This window comes from Castor canadensis, chromosome 14, assembly GCF_047511655.1.
Source record: "Castor canadensis chromosome 14, mCasCan1.hap1v2, whole genome shotgun sequence".
Lineage (NCBI taxonomy): Eukaryota > Metazoa > Chordata > Mammalia > Rodentia > Castoridae > Castor > Castor canadensis.
The window spans coordinates 39,407,158-39,429,337 of NC_133399.1; the positions used below are offsets into that span (position 1 = coordinate 39,407,158).

The following is a 22,180-nucleotide window of genomic DNA, read 5'->3' on the forward strand; positions in this document are numbered from 1 at the left end:
ATTACTTTGTGCATGTGTTTTAACTAGCACAAAAATGAATTGAGAAAACTTCTGGCAACTTTAACATTGACAGTGGTCTGTCATCCTGGGCAATTTCCCTTCATCACTCATTCAAATTTTTTTTTTTTTCCTATCTCTTGAGACCACCAAGCTTACTTCTAGGTCAGTCTTCATTTGTGCTCTTCCTGTGCCTGAGGGACTTTCCCTTTGGTTTTTCACCTCTTTCAAGCCGGCAAGTCCCCAGGTAACTTAGCTTCCCAGGACAATATCACACCATTTTTTTTACTCCATTCTGTTCGCCGTTGAGTGAATTTCTTTTTTAGTTACAAATTTATTAGGCTATACCCCATCTACCTCAATAGAAAGTAGTGAATACTTTCTTGCTCTTTAGAGTTGCTTTGCTGTATTTATTCAATAAAGATTAGCCATCTGCTGTATACAAACATCTCTGACTTTACAGCTTATGGACTGAATGCATAAAAGAATGCATTTGTGGGCGAGTGGGTGAATGGGTGGGGAATAAATGAACAAAGATAGCAAGCGAATAACACTGACTCCCATTCACGCAGCGTCCGTGATGTTCTGGGTGTCTGGTGCCCAAACGCAGCGGCACCACGTGGCCAGCTACACCACGTGGTCGGTTCAACCTATCCACTGGAGACTGCCACTGTCCCACTATGCACCGCTTCACACCGGCTCCAGAGGGCCAGTCAGACTTGATTTCCGGCCGCAGAGGTCAGTTTCCCTAACGACCAGCTTCTTCCCGCCTCTAAATTGCGTCACTTCTTCCCACACCCTCCTCGCTCACGGACGCGCCTGCGCAAAATGAAAACAAACCGGCGCGGGACTCCTTCTGCGCAGGCGTCACAGTCTGGGGGCGGGGCCGGGCGGCACCACGGTGCGCAGGCGCAGCCGTCGGTGGGTCGGGTCTCGGTCGCTTCAGAGGTGAGTAGGGGGCTCAGCCGTGAGCCCGATGAGCCTGGGGGTCTGCGGCCCAGGACTCACGGGCCTCGGGAGCCCGTAAAAGGGGGCAGGCAGGTCTGGGGCCGGGTCTCTGCGCTCCATAGAGTCCTGTGAGTGGGCGGCGCGGAGGGGAAACTGAGGCAGAGCGCCGTCGGGCAGGCCCTTTCGAGTCCTCGCCGCTCTTCCCCGGGATTCAGGCCCTGACAATGCTGGTGCGCAGGCGGGTGGCGAGGACTGTGGGGGCTAAAGGCGCCCTGGGCGTAGCGAACGTGTTCCGTGCACCCCGTGGTCTTGAGAGCTGCTTGGAAACACGCTCACTTTGACCCGGAGACCCTGTTTGTCCCAGCGCCACGACTCATTGCCTGGGTGACCTTGGCTGGTCTCTTGCCTGCTTAGAGCCTCAGTTTCCCCGTCTGTGAGATGTTTTCACAGTCCCCTGACTGGGTGGATGAGAGCCACAGGACCCTTAGTGTGTTAACCCCAGAGTGTTAGCAAATGTTAGTCCTGGTTCACATTCAGGTTTTTTTTTTCTTTGGCTAGAGGTAGGAGAAGTGTGGGTTCGAGAACCATCCTGCTTCCTTTCGCTGACTGTGTGGACTCGGGCAAGTCGTTTCCCTTTTCTGAGTCGCCATTCTCTGTCAATTAGTTGTAAAAGCATATGTGTGCCTCACAAAGTCACTCAGGAGGGCTGTGGAGTGGCTCAAGTGGTAGAGGGCCTGCTTAGCAAGCATGAGGCCCTGAGTTCAAACTCCAGTAACACCAAAAAAAAAAAAAAAAAAGAAAATGACAAAGTCACTCAGGTTAAAGGACCCCAAAACGTCCACTAATCAGATGCTGAAAGTCCATAAGCACTTGTTAGGGACTAGTTTTTTTTTTTTTGTCAGAAAACTTTCAAGCTCTCTGTGTCTCTTTTTTTACACTTGGTAGGCAGATGCTCTACCACTTGAGCCACTCCCCCTGCTCTTTTTTGTATTGGGTATTTTTTGAGATAGGGTCTCAAAAGCTATCTGCCCAGTCTAGGTTCAAACTATGATCCTCCTGAACTCTGCCTCCTGAGGAGCTAGGATTATGGGTGGGAGCTGCCAGTGCTCAGGGGTCTGCCTCTCTTGTGCAGAATCATTTTTGTTTTTTATTTGTTTCTATCTCTGATTATTTGTTTTGTCTGGCTTCTCCTCAGAGAAGAACTGAGAGCAGATCTGTCCCCTAGAGACACTGGGCCATGCCTGGGGACATATGGCTGTCACAACTAGGGAGTTCATAGTATGGAGTGGTGGAAGTCAGGGATGCTGCTCAGTGCCCCTCAGGGCCCAAGATGCACCCCTCCCCCCACCAGAGTTATCTGGCCCCAAATCTTAATAATACTGCTGTTAACAAATGCACCCTCTCTGACATGGCCTCCAGGGGATGTGTGTGTGTAGTTCTGTGTGTGTGTGCCCAGTTTTGTGGGGCAAAGAAAGACACGTTGAAGTTTAGTCTCAGGAGTCAGATTTTCTTGGTTCAAAGCTCCTGATTTGGGTTGTAACAGCTGTGGCCCTAGGTGGCCTCAAAGGTCCTTCTAATCCTCGCTTTTTCCTTCTGTAGAATGGGGATTAGAGTAGCAGCCACGTGAAGTGTGTGAGGGTTTAATGATCCAAGATCTCAAATTTGACCAGCGTGCCAAATCCAACTTTTGTGAATGAAGGCCCCTGGGAACCAGGCCAAGCTCTTTGGAAGGTTCACAATGTATCCGCTGTTGGATTTGAGCCGCAATGGCCAAGTGAAACAGGTTGCTGCAGAGACCGTCTGGCCTGTGATGCTGGAGGTACTCCTGCAGGGTCAGAAAATGTTTGCTGATCCCTGAAATGTGCTCTTTTGTGGACAGCAAGTAGCTGTAGCTGGGAGCCCAGAATGTCTCTGAGCGCACCAAGGATTTGAGCTGAGGTTTATTGTAACTCTTTCTGGAAGGGGGAGTGACTCCCCACCAGGTTAATCTCTGCTCAAATTGGCAGCTCGTGGATGGCCCTAGACTGTTCCTCAGTCATAGTCTGCATGACTCAGTTGTACGTGTTTGTACCAGGACCCCACTGTCCAGAGGACATGCACAACAAGGGTTGAAGGAATGAAAGGAACCAGAGACTGCCAGGCCAGAGCGGGGTTGTGTTTTTTCTTTCTTTTTTTTTTTTCGGTTCCACTGGAGTTTGAATTCAGGGCCTCGTGCTAGGCAGGCGCTCTACCACTTGAGCCATGCCCGCAGTCCTTTTTTTTTTTTTTTCCAGGTAGGGTCTCACCTTCTTTGTCCAGGACTAGCCTCAGACTGTGGATCCTCCTACCTGTGTCTTCCACATTAGTGTAGTTGGGGTGACAGGCACACACTACCATGTCCTGCTTCTTTTGTAGAGATGGAGTCTGGCTAGTGTTTTGCCTGGGCTGATCTTGAATGTGATGCTCCTGATCCCCGTTTCCCCAATAGCTGGGATTACAGGTGTGCACCACCTTGTTATCTTCTAAGGAGGAAACAAGAGCCAAAAAGACGTGCCCTTCCCAAGGAACTTCCCAAGGGCTCTGATGTAATGTTCCCAATAGGAAGCCAGTCCAAGAGCTCAGAGCCTGGTGGGGGAGCACAGCCCATGAGGCAAAGGCCTTATAAGATGTGCTGGACCAGGGTAGAAACAGCACTGGGGTTGGCAGAAATCAGAGCTTCTTTCCCAATGCGGGGGATAGATGAGCCAGCCCTGAGTTTGAGTGGGCTGTGGAGGGTTTGAAATGGATCCCCCCACACATGCAGGTGGCACCTGGCACTAAAGGGCACACTCATGAGCACTTGGGGGATTCTAAGTGTGTAGTGACATCCTGCTGCCATTTCAGAGGTAATAGGTATGGTCTGAGGAGTACAGAGGGGACCCAGTTATAACCCAGGTCTCCAAGATGGAATGGGAGCAGAGCACTCAGCTCTCTGAACCTGCTACCTGGGTGGGGGTGCTGTGCATGACTGTGAGGGGAGCAGAGCTGTTGCAGAAGGCGCATGGATGGGGGCCTTGGCTCGCACCTGGGTGTAGGGTGGTAAGACTGTTACTGGAAAGTTAGAGAAGCCATCTTACCTGGTCATTGCAGCTAATCAAAGAAGAACTTAGACAAGACAAGAAAATTAGTGAGAGCCGCAGCAAGGTTTGTTAGGAGGGGACACACTTCCCTAAGCTATCTTTAGGGAGAGAATGAGAATGACAACTGTTTTTACCCTGGCACCAGTTTTTATTGGGGTGGAAGGGGCTTGGAGCCTTAAGTCCCTCCCTAGGACCAGCCCAGGAGACCAAAGTCACAAGGCTAGGGTAGGTGTACAGATTTACAAAGTATTATTGGATCCACCTGACCCTTAGGGTCTGATTTAAAGGCTTGGGGAACTGCTGTTGACCCACCTCTGGGTAGGTGACTCAAAACATCGTGTGACATGGAATGACCCAGGTAGGTTATTTGATCCTAATGGGGACTGTTCAGTGTTTTTCTCCCAGGGACCTTGGAGAAGTCTCCATTTGAAGTTTCTTTTGCATGGCGCCATTGTTTGTGGCCAAGTGCTACCTCACAAGACAACCCCATTTTGGGAGTGTGGGATGTTTTTCCTTCAGTCAGTCCTGGACAAGTAAATAGAAGGAGATGGGGTGTGTCTGTTGAGCTGTGCTGTTTGCATTGTGAAAGGGCTATGAAGCCCACCTGAGGGGGCTTGACCCTTGGGCCAAGACCATCCCCCTCCCCAGCACCCTTTGCCTCATATACCAGGCCTGAGCTCTGTGCTCATAAAGCTGTCACTGTTTGCAGAGAGTTGGGTCCTTTGAGAGTTTTGTCTTGCAGCCAAAACCCTACAAGCCAGAATTGTTGAGATGTGGGTGCCGAGTTGCCTCGAGGGATGCAGGATCCGCCCTCTGGAGGGAGGTCAGGGAAAGTATGGCTTTGATTTGGGAACTGGGTCCTGTCCTCCAGCTTTGGAAGAGAGGAAGCAACAGGTTTTACATCCATCTGGCCATGTGGTGCTGGGCCTCAGCGGTGATCCACAGTCTGAGACCCAGCACACTGCACACAGAGATGTTCTGACAGGAAGTCACTGGGCGAGAAAGGTCTGACCTGTTCTGGCCCACAGCCTGACTTTTCCCACTTAGAGTGTGTCAGTGCCTTAGTTGGGGGTGATTTGTTCATGTTTGGGGACATTGGTGGTTGCCATGACTCAGGGAGCTCCTAGATAGAGTGGGTTGAGGCCAGAGACATTGCTTATCACACTGCAGGGCCCAGGAAGGAGAATAAGTCAACCAGGATGCCAGTCGGCCCACGGTGGAGAGATGCTGAGTCAGTTACTTGTGAAAAAAATATTGAGTCCATTCCCTGCCCTCACCAGACACTAGAACCCATTTTTGATGGGGCAGATGGTGTGACCAGGCACCCTTCACTCAGCGTGCAGATGTCAATGTGGGCAGCATCCTAGGGCCTCAGCAGGGCAGGTGGCCATGGATGCAGAGTTTCCTGGGGCCCATGGAATCCCCCGACCCAGGGGGTGATACTGCCCCTGGGGACTGTGGGCGGAGGCCAGGGATGCTGCTCCATCCTGCAGTGCGCGGGACCCTCCCTCTCCATCCCAGAGATCCCACCAGCCAGGTGGAGAGTCAGGCATTACCTGGCTGAGTCCCCACAACCCGGGAGGATGCCACTGTTGGCTAGTTTTGCAGAAGAGGAGCGTGAGGGCATTGACTGAGGCTATTGTGTATGCTCCCAGGACAGAGTTGACACAGCGTTGGCCTTGGGTGGGAATAGCTGGATGAGAGCATTAGCACTCCAGACTCCTGTCCTCCAGGCAGGTGGATCTTCCCTGTCTGCCACCTATACATCAGGTCTCGGGGAGGTTCCAGGTGACCTCAGGCAGCCACGCACCTGGTCTCAGTGCCCCTGGACAGGCCGCATGGAGGAGGGGAGGTGCTGCCCCAGAGCAGCTGACAAATATTTTCAGTAAAAGGCTGGGTAGTCAGTGCTTGCAGGCTGTGGGCCTTAGGTCTCCTTCACAGCCACCCACCTTTGCCCCAGGCATGTAGGCACCAGAGGCAGCACTAATAAACAACCCATCTGCGTGCCTGGTGAAACGAGGAGAGGAGGGGCACGGCGGGAAGGTGTTGCAGCCTCTTCAGGAGCAGCGTATACAAAGGCCCTGGGGTACAGAGCACCAGGGCAGCTGGGAACTGTGAGCATACAGGGCTGCATGCAGCCACTGCTTTCTGGTTTCTAAACCCTCAGTAGTCCATGGTGGCCGTACTCCATGTTCATAGCTCAGGCCAAAGTTCAGGTATCTTTGGTCTTTCTGTATTAGGACCCAATAGGTAAAGCATGTTCCCACAGTCACACAAAGCCTGGTGTGTATCTGACTGCCCCCAGTGTCCCATGGAGGAATGGTGCTCAGAGGTCACTTAGATCTTGCGGCTGAGGGCCAGCAGTTCATTGTTGTGACCTGCACTTGCCACCATGCTGAGCCTGTCGTCATGTCTTCCAGGGGGCCATGACCCCAGCCTCGCAGGTTTTCGAGAGGACATCTTAGGTCCTGTTGCTGGCAGTGCCTTTGTTCCTAACCTGATCTAGTAAGGCAGGTGTGGCTTTGCGTGCTCTGGCCTGTTGTATAATTGTTGAAGTGTAACCTCTTAAACACAAGTTCTCAATCTGGGGCAGCCCCAGACTCAGAAAACAAAACAAATCTTTCTAATTTTGGTAGGATTGGGGGAATTTGAGCTCACAAAGCAAGGCACTCTACCGCTGAGCCACGCTGCAGCCTTTTAGTCTAATCGTGAAATATACATAAAAGCCACCACCTTAACCAGGCTGAAGCACGAGCCCTGTGTTGAGCACATTCACGTGGCTGTGCAGCCCTCTCTTGCTCTGTCTCCAGACTGAAGCCTATCCCCTCCCCAGCCCTGGCACCTGGCTCTGGCTCTGACAACTCTAGGAACCTCCTGTGTGAGTAGAGTCCTGCAGTGTGTCTTTTTTTGGGGGGTAGGGTGGAGGGACACGGTGCTGGAATTTGAATTCATTGTCTCACACTTGCTAGGCAGGCAGTCTTTACCACTTGAACCATTTCACCAGCCCTTTTTTGGTTGAGTATTTTTTTTGAAATAGGGTCTTGGAACTATTTGTCCAGGACTGGCTTTGAACTGCAATTCTCCTGATATCTGCCTCCTGACTAACCAGGATTACAGGTGGGAGCCACCAGCTCCCAGCATGTCCTTCTGTGTCTGCTCATTTCACTGAGCACTGTGTCTTTAAGATCCATCTATGTTGTAGTGTATGTCAGAGACCCATTCCTTTTCCTGGCTAAGTAATATTCCGTTGTGTACACGGACCACATTAAATTGTTTTTAGATAATTACCCATGCCATTGTTTCCCTGAAACAGAAACAAAGCTCCACAAATGTGTCCAGCGTGTCTTCACCATGCTGTGTGATGCCATCGAGGCACCATGTTGCTGGTACAATGTGAGTCTGGCACTGACCTGTTAAAGCCCATTGGGTTAAGGACTCACTTGAGTGAAACATCCTTCAGTGGCACTGCTGTCAGGAGGCCCACTCCTTGCTCTATAGGCAGTGCAGGCTGTTTGGCCCCGCTGGAGGCATTTTAAGGAGCTAAGACACTTCTGAGCTCTGCTGGAGTGTGAGGCAGGTCAGGCCACTATGGGGTTAGGAGCATGGACGTGCTATATGGTGGTAAGAAATGCCAGGCAGGTCCACAGCCTTCAGATACCTGGCTTGCCCTCTGTGTATTCTGGTCCTGGGGCTCCTGGGCATACCAGGGCACTGAGCAGCATCCCTGGCCCCACCTCCACCTTCTTGCCAGGAGCTCCCCAGTTGAGACAGCCACAATATGGCCCAGGGTCCGGAGGCCAGAGTCACCACCTATTGAGAACCACTGTTCTAGGAGTAAAACAGTCTGGAAAGAGGCACAGATACAGAGTTTTATAAAGTGCCAGGGGAAGCCAGGTGCTGTGGCTCACACCTGTAATCCCAGCTACTCAAGAGGCAGAGATCAGGAGGATCGCTGTTCAAAGCCAGCCTGGGCAAATAGTTTGTAAGACCCTATATCGAAAAACCCTTTAAAAGTGCTGGTGGGGTAGCTTAAGGTGTAGGCCCTGGGTTCAAACCCCAGTACCGCAGGTCCTTTAGGATCTACCTCTTGTAGAAGGCTGGTCTTAGGGTCATTAGTTTGTTCATTAGTGATTCTCTGTCAAGCCAGGCTTGGTGGTCACCCCAGCACTTGGGAGGCTGAACCCGGAACTTGGAGACAGCTGGGCAGCATAGACAGACCGCTTCTCAAAAGCTGTGAATTCTCTGGACATGTGTGGCAGGTGTTTCACGACCACTGGCCAAAAGCTGCTGCAGGCTGAGACTTGAGCCTCTGCCTCTGGTCCAGAGGCTCACCCGAGGCCACCTCAGGGTAGTGTCCTGAAGGTCTGTGTGCATCTACATGCAGGCACATGTGTGGCACCTGGACACCGGGCACGTGTTATTAAAGTGGATGTTTGTAGAGCAATGCTGTGAAACTTCCTTCTATTAGAAGCAAGAACTACTCTCCTGGCCACTGGCTTGTGGGTCCCTAGGAGTGCATGGCCAGTTATCCTTTGTCCCTGGGCCATGTCCCTTGTGAGTGGACACATGGTTGCCTCCGTGTTGACAGCCCATGCGTCCTTACAGCTGACCCTGGGCTGGGTACCAGGCCTTGTGCCTGAATCGGCTCATCTAAAAATAGGGCCAACCTGTTGCTTGGAGCTGTCTGGGGACGGGACCTTGCCTTGATTTGCTCTGGCTATCACAGCAAAGTGCCATATGCTGCAGGGCCTAAAGAGCAGAACTTTGACCTTTGAGAGTTCTGCAGGCTGGAAGCCCAGGACCAGGGGCTGGCTCCCTCCAACACCAGGAAAGGGCATCCACCCCAGGCTGTTCCCCATGTCTGCTGGTGGCTGGTGGGCCTTGGGGTCGCTGGCCTGTATGTGTCTACCTGCATCCTCACATGGGGTTCTCCCTGTTCCCTATCTCCTTTTCCCCTCATCACCTCTGTGTAGACCCCGACCCTACACATGCTTCTGTTCCAGGTTCAGGGAAACTAGGACTTCACTGTGTGGTGTTCTGGGGATACACTTTAGCCCTCACGGTGTTGGGCAGATAGGACTCATACCCACGTACACGTAGTCATGGGCACCTGTTTTGCAGGGGACCTGGTAGCAAGCCCCAGGTGTACTGTCTCTGTCATGGACCTCCTAGGTCCTGGGCTGCGGTTACCTTTCATGTCTTCCTGGTACTTTATTTGCTTTTTGAAAGCTGGCCCAGTGTGTAAAGCATAGCAGTCACAGAGCACCTCAAAGAAGCTGTGACGGGCAGAAGGAGTGAACACCCTCTGGCCTGGTTTGTCCCTAGTCAGCCTCTGGCCAGGCCCCGGTGACAGAGGTCCCTGACCTGTGTGCACAGCACCCTGCTTCCGATGGAGGCACTTTGCGTGCCCTGGAATCTCTGGTCTACCTTCTGCACCCCACTTCCTGGATGCTCAATGCCCGGGTCACAACAGAAAAATGGCTGCCGTGCCCTATGAGAGGAGCATTGGAAAGGCCAGCCCCATCTCTCACTGCCTTGGTCCAACTCTACAGAGAGACAGGAGGTAGTGTGGAGGGGCAGCATTGGCCAGGCCTGGCCCAGGGCACCACAGGCCTGTGTAGGAAAGCACCCAGCCTGGAGGGGACAGAAGGTACAGGGCTCTGCCCTCTACCAGGCTGCCCAGCATTCTGGATCACTCTGCACTTCAACCCTGGAGGAACCACTCCACTGCTGCTTCAGCCTTGGAGGATGGCTCCCCTCTGCCTCCACCTGCCCCAGGGACAGTCACTGCCTGCAGGGACCTGGCTGCTCTGGTGCACACTCAGGAAGAGCCTCCTCCCAGAGCACAAGCACCAGCCCCATGAGGCCATGTGCTCCTTCTCACAGCTGCCCTATTAGAGAGCTGCTGCTACCACCTCCAGGTGATGAAGGAAACTGAGGCTCAGGAGAGTTAGGTCACTTCCCCAAGGTTAAACAGCCCAAAACAGCCAAGCCAGGCCTACACCGTGCCACTTACCTTGAGAAGTTAGTGTTAATGATAGGTTGTAGGACGTTGAGTGTTGGGCTGGGGACTTTCTGGTTATTGTTTCCCAGACTGACAGGCAGCCATGATGGATATTTATCAGTCCTATTTGGACACCCGAGGCCCAGCTGTGGCTTCCCAGAAGCTCAGAGATCAACAGGGCGTCCTCCTCATGGGCTATGCCTCACACACAACCTTAGTCAGTGACTTAAAACTGTCCTGGCCCCTCCTTCACGTCCAGGGACTCGAGTGGTCTCAAATAGCTACGTGCTGAGAGGCTGAACAACAGGTTGATTCTACATCTGGAAGTCCACAGTCTGGCAGTGGCCTCCTCACTCCCTTGAGCCTCTAGGAGGGTTCTTCTGCCTCTTCCAGCCTCTGCTGGCTGCTGAAGTCCTCATGCTCCTTGCCTCTGTCTGCATCTCCTCCCTCGTGTGTGTCTGTCAAGGTGTCCCTCCTTTTGCAAGGACACTAGTCATTGCATCAAGGCCACCCTCCTGACCTGGTATTGATCTCCTTACACACCTTACTTCCACATAAGCCCTTTCTTAGGTTAGGGGGTGAGACTTTGGGGACACTGTCCTACAGGATCAGGTGCCCTGGGTGTCCCTGCTTCTCCTCTTGACTGTTTGTTGGCCAGAGTGTTTGGGGTTGCCCACTGTCTCCAGGGGCAGGTAAGGGCCCAGTGAGGCTAAGCTGGCCTGGAGCAGCACTGCCAGCAGCCCTGCTATGCTCCCTCCCTTCCCTGTGACAAGCACAGGCAGCTTTTGGCAGGGCCATTGTCTGACACCAGGAAGGTCACTGCCACCCCATTCTCTCCCAATCAGTTGGGGCACCCACGATGCCGTGGGAAGAAAGGCACTGTCCATAGGCCATATCTCCAGATTCTAGAGCTCTCCTGGTGTCACTGTCTGCTGCCCCCTAGAGCTTTGCTGGGGAATCTGGGGACCATGAGCTACAGCACCTGCCACGCTCTGGGAGTGGGGACTGAGGAGAAGGGAGGTTCTCAAAGAACCCTGGGGCCCAAGGTGCTGAATTAATGCTCACTGGCATGCCACCGAGGAGATAAGTCAAGGAAGGGGCTTGCCAGAGGCAGCATCTGTGGCTTTGGCCATGATGGTCCTTGGTACCAGGTCAGACTCTGTGTGCACTGGCAGATCAGTGAGCCCCTCTCCCGTCTATGATGTGGCCTACCTTGGTGGCCATGACACTATTGGCCAGTGCACTCGAGACAACTCTCCCTGGTGTCAGGACAGGCAGGGTGGGGCAAGCCAGGTGACTAGTCTGGTGGTTGGAAAGGTTGGCGGATGTGTCAAGTGTCCCTAGCACTCACCAAGGTCTCTGCTTGGACCCACAGATCCTGAGCACCCTGTGTCGCCTCTCCCATCTCAAGATGGACAGCCGGAAGCGTCTGGCCTACGCCATCATCCAGTTTCTACAGGACCAGCTCCGGCATGGTGGGCTCTCATCTGACGCCCAGGAGAGCTTGGAAGGTAGGCACACCTCACCCTGCCTGAACCATGGGGTGTCCTCAGTTCCCAGATGAAAAAATGGTCTGGAGAGGGACAGAACCAGGGACAGAGCCAAGCACTCTGCTTGCTGGCCCTTGGCTGTTCCCACACAGTGCTGCTCTCGCTGGCAGGCTTTATGCAAAGGCTTCTCATGTTTTTGTCATCTCCATCAAGGTGTGGATCTAGAACGTTTTACTTGGTTCCTCAGTGGGTGCATCCCTGTCCCAAGCTCCCAGACTCTGGCATCCAGCTTGGTCTGGCTGTCTTCCCCGTGTGGAACTTGAGACACCATATCTGAGGAGGGAGAGAAAAGCTCTGGGCAGCCTCAGGGTGGTGGGTTCCTGTCTAACCCTCCTTTTCCACTGAAGGCACAGCCTGAGCCTTCCTCTCATTACTAGATGCTACCAAGCCTTTCACGTATAGACTTTGGAACGAGGCTCCAATGGATGGGGGTGGGGAGGACCACAGGGTGGACACTGCCTTCCAGAGGATGTGGATGGCCCCCACGGCCTCACCTGACTGCACAGCAAGCTGTGTGGGCAAACTGGAAGAGTGGTTCCATGGTCATTTTCTGTCCTGTGTGTGGTGTCCAGTGCTGGTGCAGAGGGACATACTCGGGTGATCTCAGGCTCCTGTCTCAGGCCAGGTTGAGCCTCACTGCCCTTCAGCCAAGTAGCCCCTGCATTGTGACCCCACAGTGGGGCCTGAGGCCCCCCAACTGAGTCCCTGTGTCACTGCCTGCCCTGCTGTCATGGCGTGTGGCACATCTGACCATCCTGGGTTTCTGAGGCAGGAGGTTGGTAGAAACGAAGGAGCCCATAAGGGGCACCAGCAATGAGTGTGTTGGGGACCTTTGGGCAAAAAAAAAGCATAGTTGGAACAGGCGGAAACACGCACTTTGCATTGTATCCAGAGAGTCTAGGAGGCTGTGGACAAAACACCCCATCTTTTCTTACAGTTGCCATCCAATGCCTGGAGACTGCCTTTGGGGTGACAGTGGAGGACAGCGACCTGGCACTTCCTCAGACTCTGCCAGAAATATTTGAAGCAGCCGCTTCAGGCAAGGTAAGCCCCCTTTCACCTACTCCCACCCCAAAGATAAAAGCAGCAGTGGCAGTGTCCATGAGAAACCCAGAATGTCACCTGTGTCCCCATGGCTGAGAGGGGCACTGCTGTCCTCTTGCTGAGATGGGGCCCAGTGGTGTTGAGGTCCCTCAAGGTTCCCAGGTCCAGTGAGGGAAAATGAACCTGGGATGGGTTGGACCAGGAGCACAGTGGGGTTGTGTTGCCTCTGGGCAGGAGATGCCGCAGGACCTGAGGACCCCTGAGCAGACCCCACCTTCTGAGGAGGACTTGGCAGAGGCAGAGCGCCTCAAAACTGAAGGTGAGAGGAGGCAGTTCTGTCCCAACTCTGTCCCATGGGTGCCTGCCCTGCTGGGAGAGACAGAGATGGTGAAGGGAAGTGTGGAGAGTGGTCATTAAGCTGGCCTGTGAGGATGGAGATGGGGACGGGGGCATCGCAGCATGAAGTGGAGAAATTGGACCCTTAAGCTTGACTGGTGGGTGGGAAGTGACAGAAGTAGTGTGGGAAATGGAGTGCTCAAGATTTAGCACAGTGTGTGTGGCTGGCCAGCCCACTTGTGGATGCACACCTCGGGGAGGTGACAGTGGGATCACCCAGACACTACTGGACATGCTCACAGCAGCTGGATGGTGTCCATCCATGGGGGACGAGGCACGAAGCATGCTCCCCATACCCACCCCCAACACACACAGAAGCATCACTTGGCATACACAGCACAAAGCTCTGATGTGTCACAAAGGTCCCAGCAAGTGGCTGCATTGATAGGAAACGTTCAGAACGGGCAAATCCACAGAGGAAGTGGACTCATGCAGGCCAGGATGGGGAGGGGGCAGGTGACACTTGTGGGGATGGGGCTACTTTTGGGATTATGGAATGTTCTGGAAATGGAGTCATGACCATACAACTTACTGAATGTACTAAAAGTGACTGAGTTGTCTTAAAGCATGTGCGTTACCTGCCTCAGTAAAACTTTTAAAAATACATGCAGATGCCCAACCACCACCATTGAAATCAGGACGCGTGCCTCCAAAAGGCCAGATTGTCTGTGGAGTTAGAAGACATCCACCAGTTTCAGCTGTCCCCTCCCCATCTGTGGTTTCCTCACCTGCAGATCCCACCGTGTGGATTGAACCCATCAAACACACCATTTTATACAAGGAACTTTAGCATCCATGGGGAGGTCCTGGATCAGTCCCCGAGGACACTGAGGGACTACGTACTGTAGAGGGTGGCCTCCACTTCAGCCACTCCCAGAGAACAAAGCAAAAGGGGTGCTGGGCTGAGCCACATGTTAAGGATCCTGTCAATTGGGGGTCACCAGAATGACAATTGACACTGCTCCCTGGCACAGGCCGCTTCTGCCGCTCATGGGTGTGGCAAGCAGGGCACAGGACTAGAGGACACCACGTAGATCCCAACGATCCAGGGTCTAGGCTCCAGGTCTGTAGTGCGCAGCCTGAGCGCACTCTTTGTCCTTCCTTCAGGAAACGAGCAGATGAAGGTGGAAAACTTCGAAGCTGCCGTGCATCTCTACGGAAAGGCGATCGAGCTCAACCCTGCCAACGCCGTCTACTTCTGCAACAGGTACTGCTGGGTGTTGGGGGGCAGGGGCAGCTAGGTGGCCTGAGCACTACAGCCCAGAGATGGCGAATTTGAGGCTCCAAGTAAGGGACAAGGATCAGGCTGCCAGGGAGGCCATCAGGGAGTTAGTAGTGACATGACTGTCACTCACCATAATTCCCACCTGGACACTGGGCCAGAGAATGAGCAGACACAGGAGCACTCCACACGGTTGTTCAGGAGCTTTTCTAGCGGGGAAAAGTGGGTCTTTCCTGCGCTCCCCTCCCCCTGCCTCTTTGATGGTACTGGGGTTTGAACCTGCTCTCATTCTAATTGTGAACTCTTGCTGTGTGGCTGTTAATCCCACACTTTGCTTTAGTTATGTCTGGTAGGCAAAAGCACAGTACAGGCAGGGTTTGTTCCATCCGCAGTTTCAGGCACCCACTGGGCAGCGTCTTGGAAAAGACCCCTTTGAACAGGGACAGGTTACTGTTTGGGTGTCTTTTTTCTTTTTTGCCATGCTGGGGATGAACCGAGGGCCTCAGTGTGCTAGGCAAGCGCTTATCACTGAGCCACATCCCAGCCCTGTTTCCTTTCTTCAGTGGAACAAGAAGGATTAGGACAAAACCAAGTTTCATCTGGCTAGGCTGACTGCTGAGGTGACTGGCTATGCACTGTCCCCTGGACAAGGTCCCGCCAAGACCACATTCCTTCCTACCTGCCCCAGGGAAGCCGGCTACCATGTGAGGTGGCAGTCAGGTCACCCCGTGGTCGAGGCTTCGTTTCTGTCTCCAGGGTACATGACCTCACTGTGCACTCATGCTGGAACCCTGGCCAGTGGTGTGCTAGTGGCCCCATGCCACGTCTTGTGCTGGGGACTTTGTGTAATTTAACTCAGTCTCCTGCTTACCCAGTGAGAGTGAGTTCTTGTGCCCTCAGACAGATGAGGACACTGAGGCACCAACAGGATGTGGCCAGGCTCAACCATCCACTCTGTTCCCCCGTCACGAGCATGCAGCACATGCTGAGATTAGCAGGCCTCCCTGGCCCAGGTGGGAGGAGCTGCATGGTGGAGTCCAGCAACTCTGTTCCATCCGGTGCTATGGCTGCCCGTCTGCTGTGGGCCAGCCCAAGTCTCCATGTCCTCCTGGCAGCGCGGGGTGGGGGGCGTGGGCCTTGAGCCGCTGTCGAGCTGCCCACCTGCCTTTGTCTCCCCAGAGCCGCAGCCTACAGCAAGCTGGGGAACTACGCTGGGGCCGTGCAGGACTGCGAGAGAGCTATCTGCATTGACCCTGCCTACAGCAAGGCCTATGGCCGCATGGGGTGAGTGGGCCAGGGCCAGGGTTTTCTGCTCCTCTCCCATGGCTTTTCCACACCAGTGGCCACTTCTCCATTGCCACTATGTTTGCACAACATCCTGAGTAGTGCAGCTCCACAAGGCCACCCCTTCCGGTGCCAGCCACTAGCCCTCTCCACCTCAGGTCACTTGCTAGGCTGCCTCCCAGAACTCCAGGAGATTCTCTGGTTGTGTGGTCCATCACAAAGGCTCTTGTACAGCACAGAGGTGTGAGCAAGCAGGCACGGTCCCAGGAGCCTGTGTCCTCTGCTGAGACTCTGGGGGTCTCGCCTGAGTCCCCTCAGTAGTGAAGGGACTTCTTAACACAACAAATCACATCTGCCATTCAAGAAACTCACAGAACAAAGAGAAACCTATTTCTTGCCATTCTACCTGCCTGTAACCTCTGCCCCCACTCATCCTCAGCCACAGGGGTGCCTCGTGTGACTTCACAGAGGCCTCCTGCTGTGTCTGGGCTCCCCTCACGTGTCTCCTCCGAGACGGTGGATGGGACGATGCCCTGCAGAGCTTAGAGGTGGGGAGTGGGAGGCTGGGTGCCATCTGTCTGAGGCCTTGGGGAGAGCCGGCTGGAGAAAGGCTTCTCTGGGTCCCTCACCATGCTCTTGTCCCCAGCCTGGCGCTGTCCAGCCTGAACAAGCATGCCGAGGCTGTGGCCTACTACAAGAAGGCCCTGGAGCTGGACCCTGACAATGACACTTACAAGTCCAACCTCAAGATCGCAGAGCTAAAGCTGAGGGAGGCACCGAGTCCTGTAAGTTCAGTGCTCACCTCTCGTGGTGGAGGCGGGATCAGGGTCACTTGGCAGGAGAGGCCTGGCTGAACCTGCATGGGGCAAGGGTACCAGACATACAGACACAAGGTGACTGTCTTGAGGGGAGTTAATACAATGTCTAGAAATGGGCATGGCACCTCACACAGGGCCATGAGGCAGAGGGGACAGGAAACAGTGGACAGCGGCCCCCACTGTGGTCTTGCAGGGCAGCAGGCTCAGGACTGGCTGGTTGGGGTCACTTTGGCAGGACCTGGGTGTGGGGACTGGGCCTGGGGATGAGGAGATGAGGGCAAGCAAGTAGATGGTACCCTACTTGGAGTCTGGAGGATGACAAGGCTGGGTGGGTTTGCCCCTGAAAGGCAGTTACTGGTTGTCTGTGGGAAGCAGGGAGTCCTCAGAATGCAGAAAATGAAGGGTGTGGCTACAAGACTTCCTGAAGTAGCCACTCAGGTTCCTGCCTTGCAGCTCCAAGCACCCTGTGGCTGTGGCTGTCACTGGCCAGGCTGCTGGGCCTCCTGAGCCCCTGGGGCTCTGCACCACTAACCCGTGTTGCTCTTGTCCCCAGACGGGAAGCATGGGCAGCTTCGACATCGCCGGCCTGCTGAACAACCCAGGCTTCATGAGCATGGTAAGCTCAGCCCTTCTTCCCACCCCAGGCCCAATCCGCGTGTGCTGCCTCAGTGTAAGGATGCTGTGGTTTAGGGGAGATAAGACAGGATACCAGGTGCCCCAGCCTCAGTCCCCACCCTCCAGTGGTAGCATGCTGGTGAGAAGGACACCAGCATGTGGCAGCAGGGCTGGCCCCACTGGGTGTTCTGACCACTGTCTGACTGCACAGTGTGTGCCATAGCCCTGCACTGCAGTGACTGTCTGGTCTGAGCTTCCCGAGCAGGCAGAGGAGGGAACAGTGGAGGCCACCTTTCCATTGTGGCTCCAGGCCCCTGGTAGGGGCAGCAAACAGGATCCTTCCCCATTGTGGGATGAAGCAGTGGTCGCTGACTCCCGACCTTAGCGTTGTTGGGTTGACAGGTTCTGAAAGTCACAGAGACCCCATGGCTGGCAAAAATGAAAATGCTCACCTTGGCCCTCCACCAAGGAGCTGTGTCCCTCAGCCAAACCTGGACGATGCCCCGAAATTTCCTACTCCTCTGCTTCTTTAAGGAGGTCCTAAGAAATAATTCAAATGGAAGTTAGTGCAGGAAAATGCTCAGGACCACACCATTTCTCTAGAATCCAGCTAGAAACCACCCATGTATTCTAATGCCAGCGGCACCTAAAGTGAAGGACAGATGCACCACCTGGGCAGGCCTGACTGCCCACAAGAAATCACCCTCAACAGAGCTAGCCAGGGTGGTTGCCACCCCTGTCATCTCAGTACTTGGGAGACTGAGGCACGAGTTCCAGGCCAGCCTGGGCTATACAGCAAGACCATGACCTCAAAACCAAACACTGGAGTGTGGCTCAGTGGCAGAGTGCATATCTGCTTTGTGAGGCTCTGGGCTCTATCCTCAGCACCCCAAAGAAAAGGAAAATATTCATTTAAAGAAAATAATGTGTCCTGCTACTTAGGAGGCTGAGGCAGGAGGCTCACGTGAGCCCACAAGTTCGAGACCACCCTGGTAGCCACATAGCAAGCGAGCCCCTGTGAAGAGTGTGATGGGCTCAGAGGCTCCCCTTTCCCTGACAGATGTGCTCTGTTTTTCAGGCATCAAACCTGATGAACAACCCTCAACTCCAGCAGCTGTAAGTGACGGTTGTGGCTGTTCTTTGATCTGCTTGTGCTCATGTTTACTGTGAAGATTTTAGCTAGTTTCCAGTGTGCAGTTCGGTGGCACTGAGTGCATTCAGTGTCATGCTGTCTACTTGAACATTCTGTCACCCCAAAGGAGGCCCTCCCATCTCGCCCCCATGAGTCCACTTCCTGTGTATGGATTCTCCTGTTCTGAACGTTTCCTGTCGATGGGGTTACATGCTGAGGGGTCTTGTGTGTCTGCTTCTCTCACTGAGCACAACTTTCTCAGGGTCCCTCCATGTTATAGTGTGGGTCAGAGCCCCATTCCTGTTTGTGGCTAATATTTCATCATGTGGATGGACCTTATGTGTGTCCATTCATCCATAATGAATACGGAGCTGTGTCCATATTTTGACTACTCTGAATCATGTCATTGTGGACACTGGGGCGCAAGGTTTTGAGCCCCTGTCTTCAGTCCTCCAGGGAATATGGTAGGACCCCTGGGTCAGATAGAAATTATTTAATTCACTGAGGCACCACCAGGCTGCTTTCAGAATCAGATCTTAAAGCACTTTCCCAGCCACGACACTGCTGGCATTTGGGTCTGGCTCCTTCTCTGAGGTGGGCGTGGGTACTGCAGGGTGTTGAGCAGAGTCTCTGACCTTCACTCACTCCAGGCCAAGAGCACCCCATAGTCCTAGTCACGGCAACCAGTGTCTTTGGGCCAAAAAGGACCATTCCCGGGAAAGTCATAGGACTTGGGGGAGTGAGGGAGTTGGGGATAGGGAGACCTGGGGGGCTGCTAGGCAGAACAGGAGACGGCTGCTTCAGAAGGGCAGGAGCTGTGAAAGAATTGCCTTCTAGCTGGGTGTGGTGGCATTGTTGTGATCCCAGCACTCGGGAGTTTGAGGCAGGAGGGTAGTGAGTTCTGGACTAGCCTGGACTACATAGTGAGACCCTGTCTCAAAAAAAGAAGAGGGCCTCAGTGGGGACAGGTGTTTTGGGCTGTCAGGTCTGTAACTCACAGGTTCTCTACCCACAGCATGTCCAGGATGATTTCAGGCAGTCACAACCCCTTGGGGACTCCTGGCACCAGCCCCTCACAGAACGACCTAGCCAGCCTGATTCAGGCGTGAGTAGAGCTCGCTGGGGTCATGGGTGGGCAGAAGGAGGAGCACAGAGGCCATGTCGTCCTCCAGCGAGCGTGGGTGCTGCTCTGGAGAGCAGCGGTCTCAGGGTTCAGGTTGGGGAGTGGTGTCTTGGGGCCACCACTGAGCCGCGCCACTGTCTTGCAGGGGCCAGCAGTTTGCCCAACAGATGCAACAGCAGAACCCAGAGTTGATTGAGCAGCTCCGAAGTGAGATCCGCAGCCGGACCCCCAGCGCCAGCAACGATGAGCAGCAGGAATGAGTGGCCAGGTGAGTGGACAGCTCCCAACTCCTCAGGCTGGGACACACTGCCCTGGGTCTGCCTGCTCCTGTGTCCCATCTGGATCAGGCCTAGGGTCGATGCCCCAAGGCTCCAGGAAGAGCTGGTAGCTGATAGTCGGGCAGCTCCTTTTCAAGGGGGCACTAGCAAAATACTCTTTTGCACATACACAATGTGTGTGTAGGAGGGGTGGAGAATGGTAGCTGGTACCTCTGACACCATGCTCCATGTTCTGGGTCGGGTGTTTTGCTGAGAACAGGTGCTGTAGTTAGGATTGCTTTAGAGTGCGCCCTGGGATTCCAGGTGGGTCTCAGGCTACCTTTGTTCATGTCCCCACGAGCCTGAGCTCAGTCTCTTCTGTCACTAGAAGATGGACCCCAGGACAGAGGAGCCATGGCCCATGGGCCTCCTAGGGAGAGGTTTGCATTCTGCTCTCATGTAACCTTGTTTCATTTTGTCATTGTCTCCTTGTCCCTCTGCTCACCCGCCCCTCCCACAAAACTTAAATTTGTATTTATTTTTATTTGGCAGTTCCAGGGTTTGAACTCAGTGCCTTGTGCTTGCTAGGCAGGCACTCTGCCACTTAAGCCACCCCACCAGCCCTTTCAGCTTTAATTATTTTTCTGATAGGGTTTATGTTTATGTCCAGGTGTGCCTGGACCGAGATCCTCCTGTTTACGCTTCCCACACAGCTGGGATGGCAGGCATGCCCCACTGCACCAGGCCACACTCTTGAATTTTGTCACCATGATTGTTCTAGAGACATTTTAAAAAGGAAAACATCAAGAAGCTTCAAAAACAGCTTTTGTTTTCTACCCAGAGCTACACACATTCATATTTGGGGCACTTTTCTTTGTGCTTTTTCCATAAGCCCTTTTCCATAAGCTTTTTAAGTAAAACATAGTTGAGATCGCTTTATATCCATTGTAGCCTTGTTCCCAAAGTACCTCCACCAGCACTTTCATGTCTACTGTCAACAGAGCTTTCTGGACAATGGCCATTGTTCTCTTTCTGCACTAACCTAGCAGCCAGCCCCCAGCCCCACACAGCCATCATGTTTGCGATATGTCCAAGGGGACTGTGACGTTAACTTTGTTTGCAGTCACAACACCCCAGCCCTTGCACCCTTGCGTGTGAGCCTCAGCCCACCGCAGCTCTAACTGCCATTGTCCATTTTCCTCCAGCTGACCCAGCACGATCCTGTCCTTCCACCGGCTGGCAGCCCTCTGGGGTCTTGGCATTTTCTCCTGGCGGACTGTCCAAGAGAGAAAAAGAACAAGAAATTGGACCTGCATGTTAAGATGGACTTTCCCCTGTTTCTTTCTTTGCCCCTCCCTCCATTTTTTGTATTCTTTCAGGCCCCCGGCCCTTCTCAAGAAAAGAGCCAGCGAGCTGCGTGCAGACCAGCACGCGTTTCCTCCCAGCCCGTCAGTTGCTGAAGTATTTTCTAGAATCCCAGGGGTGCGCCTCAGCCGCTCTCAGAAGCAGCAGGTGTGACAGGAGCCACGTGGTGCACACATGGCCTCAGGAGCCTTTCTGAAGCACCTGCCCTACCCCTGACCTGTCTTCAAAGACCTCAGTAGACCTGTCGGCTGTCCTGGTCTGGGCGTCAGCTTCCCACAAGCCGTGGGAGACAGCTCCTGCCTCCCGCGCCCCCTCAGCCAGCACATCCTGGAGCACACAGGGCTGGGTTCCATCACTTCTTCCAGCTGAGAGTGTGGACAGGCACGTGGCTCGCTTCCTCCGACCCTCCTCTTCCAGTCCTCATGGGTGACAGCCAGTCACAACCTTCTGTGCACCCGGCTGTGCTGTTAGCCCTGGGCGGAGGGAGACCATGATGACCTGGCCTGTCTGTGTCCTCTCCTGCTCTCCTTAAGCCCATTGGTGTCCAGCAGACTTGGGGTCCCCAGTGGGTTTTTCAGGGTTAGGGACCCTCTGCCGCCCCCTCAACCCTAGGAAACAGCCAGCAGAGTTGCCTCTAGGGGTGGAGGCTCGCCCAGGAAGTGTGGCCACTGTGCTGTCCCTGCTGCTTTGGTTGCTGTGGGGAGGAAATGAGCTCACAGCACCCCAGGCCATTGATGGTTCGAGGTGGCGGTCAGGGTCATGTGTGAGGTAGAGGCAGTTCCATGTGTATGTAGTCGGTAGAGAGAAGGGCCTCAGAGACCCCACAGCCTCCCTGCAGGCGGCGCCAGGAACCGTGCTGAGGAACAAGCCGTGTGGGGAATAAACAGACATCGTGGCCTCTGTTCCTCTCGCCTTGACCTTTGATTGCCACCATCCCCCTCTCCTGCAGACCTCCAGAAAGCCCAGGGGCATATGTGGACACCACAAGACCTAGAACTGTATACCTCCTGAGATGGGTCCAGAGGGTGGCCTCAAGGCTCCAGCACCTTCCCTTCTTGTGGAGTGTGAAAGAGGCCCAGGGTCCAGAGCTGTGGGGTGTGCTGTGACATAAGTGGCACCAGACGTCTTGTGGGCTTGACTCTTGTTTGTAGCAAGCTGATAGGACCTCAGCTCAGGACCTGAGGTCACCTAGCCAGGAAATAGCAAAACCAGGTAAAGCCATGCTTTGTGGCTGGCTGCAGACCTGTGCCATGACAGGCAGCCACTACCATCACCACTGCTTCAGTCACAGGTGAAGAGTCCAGGTGGGATTCAGGGTTCACCATTA

At 54.0% G+C, this 22,180-nt stretch overlaps 1 protein-coding gene across 2 annotated transcripts; it reads left to right on the forward strand.

Annotated features, from left to right (window-relative positions):
* Nucleotides 1-838: 838 nt before the first annotated feature.
* Nucleotides 839-21,755, forward strand: Sgta (small glutamine rich tetratricopeptide repeat co-chaperone alpha). Of its 2 annotated transcripts, none has more exons than XM_020170759.2 (12): nt 839-945; nt 11,423-11,558; nt 12,535-12,641; nt 12,876-12,960; nt 14,145-14,244; nt 15,439-15,543; nt 16,190-16,328; nt 16,915-16,977; nt 18,055-18,092; nt 19,124-19,213; nt 19,377-19,499; nt 20,694-21,755. In XM_020170759.2, exons 2-11 carry the CDS (start codon nt 11,459-11,461, stop codon nt 19,489-19,491), a joined length of 942 nt encoding a protein of 313 aa, XP_020026348.1. In that variant the 5' UTR covers nt 839-945; nt 11,423-11,458; the 3' UTR covers nt 19,492-19,499; nt 20,694-21,755. The 2 variants fall into 2 exon arrangements, with proteins under 2 accessions (XP_020026348.1, XP_073910423.1); XM_074054322.1 differs by having other exon boundaries at nt 20,868-21,755.
* The last annotated feature ends 425 nt before the right edge of the window (nt 21,756-22,180 follow it).

Excerpts from the sequence above, each read along its gene's own strand:
- Sgta (XM_020170759.2), top strand. The coding sequence starts at position 11,459 with ATGGACAGCCGGAAGCGTCTGGCCTACGCCATCATCCAGTTTCTACAG. Across the intron at positions 11,559-12,534 it reads CGCCCAGGAGAGCTTGGAAG|TTGCCATCCAATGCCTGGAG; the intron begins GTAGGCACACCT and ends CTTTTCTTACAG. Across the intron at positions 18,093-19,123 it reads AACCCTCAACTCCAGCAGCT|CATGTCCAGGATGATTTCAG; the intron begins GTAAGTGACGGT and ends CTCTACCCACAG.